Here is an 11,202-nt window from a genome sequence, read left to right as displayed (position 1 = left end):
TATTCCAAACCTTCCTTTCCTCTATGTGGGTTTTTGACAGCTCCACATCCTGTCAGACCCATGGTTTTACATATGTTTGGAAAAATCCTCTTTGTTCCTTTATGCTTTTATTTCTTATGCCAGTGGATTTTCTTTTATCTAATCTGCGCATAAATAAATTTAATGACTCTGTGGAATAGTTCTATGGAATGGTGAGCAAGTATTTGCATTTTAAGCTACACCCATCCTGAGTAGCTCAGTGTTCCTCCAGCTCTTCAGCCCTGCTACTACTCTAGAGACTACAACTTACCAAAGACCCTTTACTGACTGCTGTGAGTCCTGCATTCATAAATGTTACCAGGATTTGTTGAAGTTAGAATATGTAAACCTATTTTTACTATTCTTATACTGAAAATAAATAAACGTATGCTAATTATGGGATTAACCCATAACTATCTTACAGGAAAATGAGCAGGAATTCTCTGTCTACCAGCCAGGAACTGCAAAGAGGAGAATACCTGATCTCCAACAATGGAAATTTCAAAGCCATCATGCAGGTATGACTGGAAACCTTTCTGAATAAAACATTATGTCTTCAGAACAGCTATTTCACAGAATGAGAAAACTTTATAAGTGGATCTAGCAAAAAATAATTTTACATAATTGCATTTCTTTTTGTCAGTTTTTTGTGAAGGTTTGACATTGTAAATGAAAGATGATTTATTCAAATGATGACAAATGACAAACTTTAAGAAAGTATATATTATCAGACAGCAATAACATTAAGGTTTTTTTTAAAAAAAAAACTGAAATCCTCTACTTTAGCTTCCCATTTCTTCTAAAAAAATAATTTAATAGCAGACATTTTGGGTTCCACACAGAAGTATTACTTTAACCATAAACAAAAGGCATTTCCTCACAGAGAAGAACAAATAAACCTGGTTTAACTGACCCACTCAGAAGGTTCTGTGAGTATTCAGGGTTCTACACAGAACCATTGTTTTAACCATGACCTGATTAAATGACACCTGATGAAGGAAAGAGGAAGACCCACACAAACTGTGCCTCTGCAGCCTTCAAGGATGGTTTCTTTAACCTTTTACAATCTGAATTTCTATATGAATTTACATGGCCAAATTTGAAGGTTTGTTACTTGGAATAATGTACTGCTTACTGCTTGGATCAAACTAATAACTTTATTAGGTCTATTTGTTGTTAAAGAAAAAATTAAAGTACAAAAATATGTGGTTTTAAGAAATCATAATATTAACTATGCTTCTTATTCACTGAGCCTTTCAGATCTATGAGACACACTGAAAAAAAGGAAATAAAGTCCTAGGAAAATAGCCACACATGCAATTTCCCTACTCTAATAAATGCTATGCTCATGGTGCCATTACAAAAAAAATCCACAGTAAAATTTGTTCATCTTCAGGATTTTGATAGTCTGTAAACAAATCTTCAGTGTGCCTTTCAGATTTGAGACACTTAGACAATAAAGAGATGGACCTAGGAATTAAGCCAAATGTGTAGTTTTTCAATGAAATGGAAGTCATATTCATATGTTCCTATCTAGTGGCGACAGAATGCAATTACTGCCAAGTATGTCAAGCTGCACCATTTAAGGTGGAACAGAAATTCCGGATAAGAAACTGACGAATAATCAAATCAAATCAACTTTTTTTGTATAGCGCCTTTTACAACTGACGCTGTCACAAAGCAGCTTCACAGTTTCAATAAAAACCAACAAGTGTAGTCACATTCTGGGTGTTGTCCATGCCTTTCATATATGATAAAGTTATTATTATATAGGTACATATATCTCACCACAAGCATCATATTTTTTAAAACCCGTTCTATAAACCTAAACATCGCCTTATACCTGATCAATCACACATGTCTCACTGCATAGCCTATGATAGCCACTCCTAATCCAATCCACTCCACAGCTAATACCAGAAATAACTAAAAACCTAAAAAAAAACACAACAAAAAGGCAAGTACATATAAACAGTCAATAGTGTTAATAATGCAGTAAATGAACAGATGAACTTCCTCAGGACCTTATATCTTTCCAATAATTTGTATTTGAAAAGATCTCGTACGAACGCTAGCTGCACAAGCTGTGCCTCTGAAAAAATAGCATAAACTACAAGACCGTACTGAAACGCTTGTCAGCTTGTCACAGACTCCGTTTTTTTTTTCAGACCATTTAAAATGTATATATATATATATATATATATATATATATATATATATATATATATATAATAATTTTATATGTAATATAAAATTAATTTTTTAAAGGTTAAAAAAAATGCTAGGTTTATATATGTGTAAATATTTAAGATAAATATATAAAAAAAATAAATTCAGATTCAGTGCCATTTCTGCTGTTCACACAGCCACATCTGTATCACATGTAAGAAACATTGGATTTGGGCCACTTTTACCTGCTCCAGGTAAAAAACATCTCCAAGTTTTTTTTTGTTTGTTTGTTTTTTAAGGGGGTAGTAATAAATGCCCAAAGTGTGAAAAATTACTTTGAATAAGGTGTTAAATAAATCTTAGGGTATGAGTATTATATGTCATTTACATGGGTTGAGGCTTCTGTCCATATTAGAGCCCAATTTCTAGGTTTTATTGTATTTTCATGTGGTAATTGATAAGTAATCATACACAGGATAAGATGTAAAATATCCTATGCAAATCCATTAGAATTTCAAATAGGTCCCACCCCACTCTCTTCCTAACTGCAGCTACAACATTCCTGGAATCTTTGGCTATTTAAATCTTAAACCAAACCAGTGTGGTTGCTGTGGCCATTTATGATCAGATCAGCAACCAGCTACCCCTAACACTGAAGCTTACCCACTGGGCCCAGCCCTTGTTTACCCAACTCAGCCACTGAATCGCTAGCTGTCATTAGGTATACACCTCCCCTTGTCAGTGTTTTGCTGAATTAAGCCCATGACACCTCTGGAAGGCTCAACAGTGAGGTCTGGCATCCCAGATACACCCCCGTCCAAGCCAGCTTTACAGTCCTACCTTACCCTTAGCATTAACAACCGTGAATCCACACTGGCCTCCCAGGTGACTAAGGATGTACTTAGCCCCACTGGCACCGTTCACGCATGCTCAGTGCCACCACTTCCCTGTGAACTTCACATAACATACCACCGACAGCCACAATAACAACACAACACAGCACCCGACTCATCTGTGATGTCCTTGTAACTGGAACATATTTACAGTATGTTTCCCCAAATAATCTGTGATCTCCTTATTCACAACCACTGACTAGACCTTTCAACTGTTTCTGATAAGTCTTTCACAGTTGTCCTTAGTTTTTGGCACCTCATGTCTCATTTCACTGTGTACTTAATATATAGTTGAAATGACAATAAAGAATCTTGAACTTGAACTAACAGACACCGCAGTTTCAGCTTCCCTGGCAAACATAATCAGTGCTATTAATAGCCCTCACCAGTGCTCTGTATCATTTAGTGCTGCACTGTAACATCTATCTAAACTCTTCACTGGTCTCTCCAGTACAGACAGAATCAGGTCTCTTTCAATTACAAAATTTTCCTGCACAAGTTTTCCTTTAACTATCGATAAACTTTTAGACTTGCTTGGTTTACCTTTCAGCCTAAGCTCACATAAGGTTTTTATCTAACATCCCCAGCATCTACCATGTACAAGACACAAGTGGTCAGGGTCATCACATCATGTATGCCCTAACTGGGGAGAGCCATCATGCAACCTCTCTCTGCCTACAACCCACTTAGACACCCTAATAATGTCCTACATTGTAACTGTAAACGCTAGTGGTGAAAGGGTGCATCCAGCCATTATACCCATTTCCAATCGCTGCCATGACATAAATTCTCCTCTAATAAAACAAAACTGAATATCATCAAAATAAGCTTTGACCAGCTTCGTGATATTTTCTTGGACCTGGAAGAATTCAAAGGTTTTCCACATAAGATTATGAGGCACTGAGTCAAGTGCATTAGCTAAGCCTAAGAATATATTGAATATAAATATATAAATATAGTGAATTATGTTTCATAGGAAGATTGTAGACAGACAACGAGGGCTTGTTAGTTCCAAGATAATCTCAGGAATTCAGTGATGCCAGGTTTATACATACAAGTAGTATACATATTCTGGAACAAATGAATATATATAAATTTATGTAAAGAAACAGCCCTTTCATTTGATGAGTGATATAATCATTATATTATTTGAACACATGAATAACAGTCATATGTCCTTTTATTTTTCTGCATTTCATTTTTAGGCCCATGGTTTCACTGAGGCAGATTCCTTGTTAAGTTGGCTTAATGTTTACATAAATTACACCACTCCAGTGGAAGGACTACAGTTCCAGTTTTATATGGCACCTTCACCTTATACAATATGAAAGTTAAGAAGTGGAGAATGTGAAAAATGCAAGACTGTAAGCACCGGTGGTTTAAAGGTCTTACTGTATGTGTCTCTGTTGTTTAGGATGATGGGAACTTTGTGCTTTACACCTGGAAACCAGTCTGGGCATCCAACACTTGTGGAAAACCTGGAACTCGACTGGTGATGCAGGCGGACGGAAACCTGGTCATTTATAACGACACTGGAAATCCTTTATGGGCCAGTGACACCTGGCAAAACAAAGCTGCATCAGATATGCGTCTGACCCTCAAAGACGATGGCAGTCTGGTCATTACTGAAGGCACAAGAGTGCTGCGGTCTCTTAAGTAATAAACTTCCTTAACTACAGTCTCCTAACAATCTCTTGATACACACATTAACTTTGCTGAGCTACTAATGTAGAAATGTTTAAGAGACTGTGACTGCTGTTAACATGCATGCTTATATATCTGTACAGCAGAAAGAGCCAAATTAAGATTAAAACCTAATTGACACCTCAAACCAATGCTTGTCTTTTTTGTGGAAGAAAAGAGAGAGTAATGAACACACACACACACAAAACCTGGTTAACACCAATAGATTTGATTATTCTGATTAATTGATATTCACTAAAACAATGTAGATTTTTTTTGTTAAATTGTTTTGCATCACTAGCTTCATTAGCTCATGTATTTGTTCATTGATTTTATACAGAACAGAAAACAGTTTGATTATTTCTCGCTTTATTATCTGTTAGTGTGAGTATACAGAGTTCAGAAAAAATTAAGCTTCTTTCTCTCTCCCTCTATGTCTGTCTGTCTCTCTCTCAGTACACACATGCACACACATTCTCTCCCTCTACTGCCAGAAATCTCCAGTTATGACATTCATGCACATGTAGACAGCAAGTGATTATAGTGATTACAGTGATTATAAGATAAATACAGGAGCTTTCTCTCCAAGAGGACTAAAGCTAACAGAACCATTCTAGATAATTTTTGGAAGAATACTTTAGATATTTGCAGTGAATCTAGCTCAGCTCATGCTTCTGTAGTGCGTCAGAAAAAAACAAAGACAAAACTTTACTGTAGGTCTTCATTCAAAAGGCTACTGTTGGAATTATATGGTTATTTTGAATAAGCAGATTGCTTTACTGCCAAAGAATATACATATCATGCTTGCTTGCTTAGGAAAAGTCAATTATTATATCAAAAGGACATGTTCCCAGTCACAAGGTGAAAATAGGAAACTCCCGAAGGGCACTGTTTGACTATAGAGATTATGTCCAAACGGTTGGCTAAAATATAAAACAGGAATAACGTACTGAGTAGAAAATATGCTGACATCATTAACTAAAATATTGAAAATTACAGCTTATCAATAGAGGAAGTCGAGGGAGGATATATGTGTGTGTGTCTGATTGGCTAAAAGAACGGTTTGTTACCAGAAAATCTCACTGTTGTATTGAAAAACATGTCCTCAGGTACACAGGGTATAATATTTATGTGCATTTACTGTAAGAATTAGAAGTAATAGGCTTGAAAAAAACTTCAAAAAACCCTATGGATATTAAATTCCATAAAATGGTTAAATCAAACTGTTACCAGACCACTCCACTGCATTCTTGAAGAGCATGTTCTCAGGTACTCATGGTATAATTTTCATACATTTTTACTGTAGGAATATGAAGTAATATTATTTGATGATGTTTAATTTACATATATGGACAATTTTGAGTTCTATTAAAGGGTTAAATCAAACTGTTACCAAACCACTCCACAGCAGCCTTGAAGAACATGTTCTAGAGTACCCAGAGAATAATTGTCAAACATTTTTACTGTAGGAATTTGGAGTAATATCATTTCAAACTCATAAATATGCTGTTTAATTTACAAATATTGCAGAATTTTGAGAGCTATTAAAGGGTTAAATCAAACTGTTACCAAACCATTCCACTGCAGCCTTAAAGAGCATGTTCTCAGGTACCCAGAGAATAATTTTTATAAATTTCTACTGTAGGAATTTGGAGTAATAGCATTACAAACTTCATAAGAATAACAACACAATTCCACAAATTGCAGAATGCTGAAGGCCATAAAATGGTTAAATCAAACTGTTACCAGACCACTCCACTGCAGTCTTGAAGAGCATGTTCTCAGGTACCCAGAGAATAATTTTTATACATTTTTACTGTAGGAATTTGGAGAAATATCATTTCAAACTTATAAATATGCTGTTTAATTTACAAATATTGCAAAATTGTGAGAGCTATTAAAGGGTTAAATCAAATTGTTACCAAACAACTTCACTGAAGCCTTGAAGAACATGTTCCAAGGTACCCAGAGAATAATTGTCGTACATTTTTACTGTAGGAATTTGGAGTAATAATATTTCAAATCTCATTAAAATGATGTTTAATTTACATATATGGCAAAATTGTGAGTCCTATTAAAGAGTTAAATCAAATTGTTACCAAACCATTCCACTGCAGCCTTAAAGAATATGTTCTCAGGTACTCAGAGAATAAGTTTTATACATTTTTACTGTAGGAATTTGGAGTAAGAGCATTTCAAATTTCAGTAAAAATGGTTAAATTTGCAAATATTGCAAAATTCTGAGAGCTATTAATGGGTTAAATCAAACTGTTACCAAACCACTCCACTGCAGCCTTAAAGAATATGTTCTCGGGTACTCAGAGAATAATTTTTATACATTTTTACTGTAGGAATTTGGAGTAATATCATTTCAAACTTATAAATATGCTGTTTAATTTACAAATATTGCAAAATTGTGAGAGCTATTAAAGGGTTAAATCAAATTGTTACCAAATCACTTCACTGAAGCCTTGAAGAACATGTCCCAAGGTACCCAGAGAATAATTGTCGTACATTTTTACTGTAGGAATTTGGAGTAATAGCATTACAAACTTCTTAAGAATTTTGTTTAATTTGCATATAAGGCAAAATTGTGAGTCCTATTAAAGGGTTAAATCAAACTGTTACCAAACCACTCCACTGCAGCCTTGAAGAACATGTTCTAGAGTACCCAGACTATAATGTTCATACATTTGTACTGTAAGAATGTGGAGTAATAGCATTACAAACTTCATAAGAATAAAAACACAATTCCATAAATTGCAAAATTCTGAAGGCCATAAAATGGTTAAATCAAACTGTTACCAGACCACTCCACTGCAGCCTTGAACAACATTTTCTAGAGTACCCAGGGTACAAATTTCATACATTTTTACTGTAGGAATTTGGAGTAATATTATTTCAAATCTCATAAAAAATGATGTTGAATTTACATATATGGCAAATTTTGAGTGCTACTAAAGGGTTAAATCAAACTGTTACCAGACCACTCCACTGCAGTTTATAGAATACTATACGTTATTCTATAAACTGTAATATTGAACCGTTTTTTTCTTTTCAAATGACAAACTTTAGCATAAAACACTAGCTAACCTGTTTAAATCTAGCTATTGATAGCTCTTTTTTTCCTCTGATACAGAAAACGTTTAAATGACATGACAATCGCTCATACATTAGTTATTTTAATTTGAGTAATTATGTGGTTTGATGGCGTATTGTACAAGACGATGTGAGCATTTTTGTGGGTTTTTGTGTCACAGAGAACCGCATACCTCAGTATAAGAAATAAAACTGCTTAAACACATTAAGGTACTAGCTAAGTAGGTTAAAATACATTCCCAATCTCAGTGCTGGTTTTTGGTGTAATGTAATGTTTTAAATATATAATTCCACATACACTAATCCTTCGTTAGGAAGTAGCAGTGATTTTGGGCTAGTGATTAATGGGTTGAAGGAGGTTATATTGAAAACGATAGAAGGCTATTTACTGAGAGAAAAAAAATAAAAGCATGTGAAGTAGTTTATTTTTGCAGCTGTGAAGTTAGTTAAATGTTTCAAAATTAACTATGAACATGAACTAATTCATTTTCTTAATGTAATTACGTAAAGATGGACTGCAGTAAGAAAACTAGTGGGGCAGTGAAAAATGCAAGTGGGCAGGGAGAAAAGCAGGTAGGAGGTTAATTAAATTTATTTAGATGAGATCTTTAGCATCGGTTGTAGCATAATCGTTTGTAAAACCGTTTGTACTATAACCTGATAATCTTTTACATTTGAAGTTCTGTAGTTAATGAGTCTGCATGCATAAGCAGTTTACAGTTTTTCATTGAATATTTTTAAAGAAAATATATTGAAGAGAACAGAACATGTACATAATCTCTATATGTTTAATTATAGAGCTGGAATTCAACAAGGAGTACAACTGAGGTGACTACATTTGAGTGTTCTTTCACTACACAGCACGTCCTGAAGATCCCTGTTGTCCAGGCTGCCAGAGATGAGGATACGGCTGATATTTCCATTATTGTTGAGGGCAATGAGATATTAACAAAGTGTGACAACACAGCAGAGGCTTGCAAACTGTTGATTGAACTGATGTGTGTCATGAATAAGTGTCAAATGTGTACTTACACACATTTGAGGAAACTCAAACTGTTTTAAAGTACATTTCTGGCTTCTTTTTTTTTTTACTTTTCCAAACCTACTGGAGAACTTTAAGCGATTTGTTATATGGCCTTAGCATAGTATATTTTTAAGGAAAAGTCTGAATTTAAATGGCAGTTCTTAGGGTGTAAAAACAATTGTTTTTTTTGTTTTTTTAAATCATGACACTGCCAATTTCAAATTTCAATACCAGTTACAAATGTATTTTTAATTTTTAAAAACCTGATTTTCTGAGGAAAGGGAGGGTGGTGTGTGTGTGTGTGACCGATAATGAGCCAGATCTGGGCCGAGTCTGGCACTAATGACGTGCTTTTGGCTCAAACTCGGCCCTGGTCCGGTTTTTCGCGATTTAGTTTGCCGGACTAGGGCCGAGTCATTTGAGCCGCACCTCAGCCACAACACTTGGCCAAGTCTGTGCCAAGAGTTTCCCACACTCGGGCCAAAACTATCAGCCCACTCTACAGCCGAGACAGGGCCAAGTGTTTTTGTTCTGGCGTGCGTGATTCGGCCCGAGTGTTGGCAGAAACAATTTTGCTAGCTGGGATGTGGAGCTTAAAATCTGCACTTTCAACAGAAATTTACCCCAGCATTCAGCCATTTTTATTCAGTGACGATCCAGCCAGGCCAGCAGTTCTCTGTGAAGGGAATCCCCCGACTGATGTCACACCGTCTAAGGCCAAGAGTGACTGACTCCTCCTGGAAGGAATCCCCTCCCTAACAAGCCTACCTTCAGTGACACGGGGAGGACAGGAAGCCAAGACCTGGAGAACGGAGATTGAATCTGTTGGACCCATCGGCTTGGTTATAACAGCGACAAGAGTGAGCAAGCATAAATTACTCCTTTTCAGAAGCTGATGCCTAATTAAGTCTCTTGATAAATTTATACATTAATTAAATCTCATTTAGCAACACATTAGTCACAAGCCTTATCGCCTAGCCTATCTTTAAATTCGAATCGGTTTCACCTGCATTGATGCCGTGAGATTTTGAGATTGTGCTATGTTAATTAAATATTCTCTTTTCTCTTAATAAAATATTTCCATTATTTGAAATAACAGTGTGTGGAGTTTGTTCATTAAGAGTCTGAAAATCCTGAAGAACTCACGTAGCGATGACAGTATTCACTCTCCAATTACTTGTTAAGGTTTTTGTCATTTAAGTCAATCATAATAATTATTATTATTATATAATAATATATAATCAAACCGCTACAATTATAATCAATAGTAAATGTATTTGGGGAAAATATTCAATTGTATTTTATTAATTGATTTTATTTCTATGAAGTCCATATTGTTTTTTAAACAAGTTCAATTACATTCATTGTTTAGACTTTTGAGCCTTGAAAGAATATCTGTTCATAAGCTTTCTGTCATTAAACAAATATCTTCAGTGAGAAGTTAATGAATGAAGGTATTAATATTGCACATTGACCAACGAAATATTGCATTATTTCAAAGTCTAGTCTACTACTGGTGCTTAATGAGATGGTGATCTGTAGAATATATGCACAGGGTGGATACTGTGGTGAGTTAATTACCTGTGATAGTGGCTCATCAACATAATCCCAGTGTGTGGAGCTTGGAGCGAAGGAGTCATCCACAGTACATTCTGAAGGCTCAGAGGCTTGTCTAGAGCTGTCTGCAGCACCCTCTAGCAGCCAGAAGGACATGGTTATTTACATGCTTGTAAAACTTGGCTTAAAGTCCTGTGGCACTGAAAGTGCTGAAACACACCCATGATTTTTTAACTTTACATTTAAAGGTTTAATCTGTCATTTTTTCCACTGATGTTATGAAGTGGCTGTGACAGGAATATATATATATATATCATATGATCATAGTGTAAAAAGGGCCCTAGTCTGCCTTTGTTGTTGAATGCACTTGATTTGATGACATTTCTCACTTAAGTAATAATCAACAGCTTTAAAATACAATAATAATTTAGTGTGGCACAGTGGCGCAGCAGATAGTGTCACAGTCACACAGTTCCAGGGACCTGGAGGTTGCTGGTCCAAGTCCTGCTCCAGGTGACTGTCTGTGAAGAGTGTGTTCTCCCCGTGTCTGCATGGGTTTCCTATGGGTGCTCCAGTTTCCTCCCACGGTCCAAAAACACACTTTGGCAGGTGGATTGGAGACTCAAAATGTGTCCATAGGTGTGAGTGAATGTGTGAGCATGTGACGCCCTAGGAAGGAAGTCTTCCCAAGGGATTAATAAAGTTCTGTCTAATCTAACAATTAAATGAGCTTAAAAAGGTTGAAATAACAGATTTAGA

General features: G+C 35.6%; 1 protein-coding gene across 1 annotated transcript; it reads left to right on the top strand.

Annotated features, from left to right (window-relative positions):
- The first annotated feature begins 248 nt into the window (after positions 1-248).
- On the top strand, positions 249-4,925 carry LOC136679243 (B-type lectin plumieribetin-like). Its single transcript, XM_066657668.1, has 3 exons — positions 249-311; positions 443-536; positions 4,495-4,925. Exons 2-3 carry the CDS (start codon positions 447-449, stop codon positions 4,738-4,740), a joined length of 336 nt encoding a protein of 111 aa, XP_066513765.1. The 5' UTR covers positions 249-311; positions 443-446; the 3' UTR covers positions 4,741-4,925.
- The last annotated feature ends 6,277 nt before the right edge of the window (positions 4,926-11,202 follow it).

The sequence above is a fragment of the Hoplias malabaricus genome, chromosome Y (genome assembly GCF_029633855.1).
Source record: "Hoplias malabaricus isolate fHopMal1 chromosome Y, fHopMal1.hap1, whole genome shotgun sequence".
Classification (NCBI taxonomy): domain Eukaryota; kingdom Metazoa; phylum Chordata; class Actinopteri; order Characiformes; family Erythrinidae; genus Hoplias; species Hoplias malabaricus.
The sequence above is the reverse complement of the archived record's forward strand: the minus strand, read 5'-3'. Positions and strand labels throughout refer to the sequence as shown.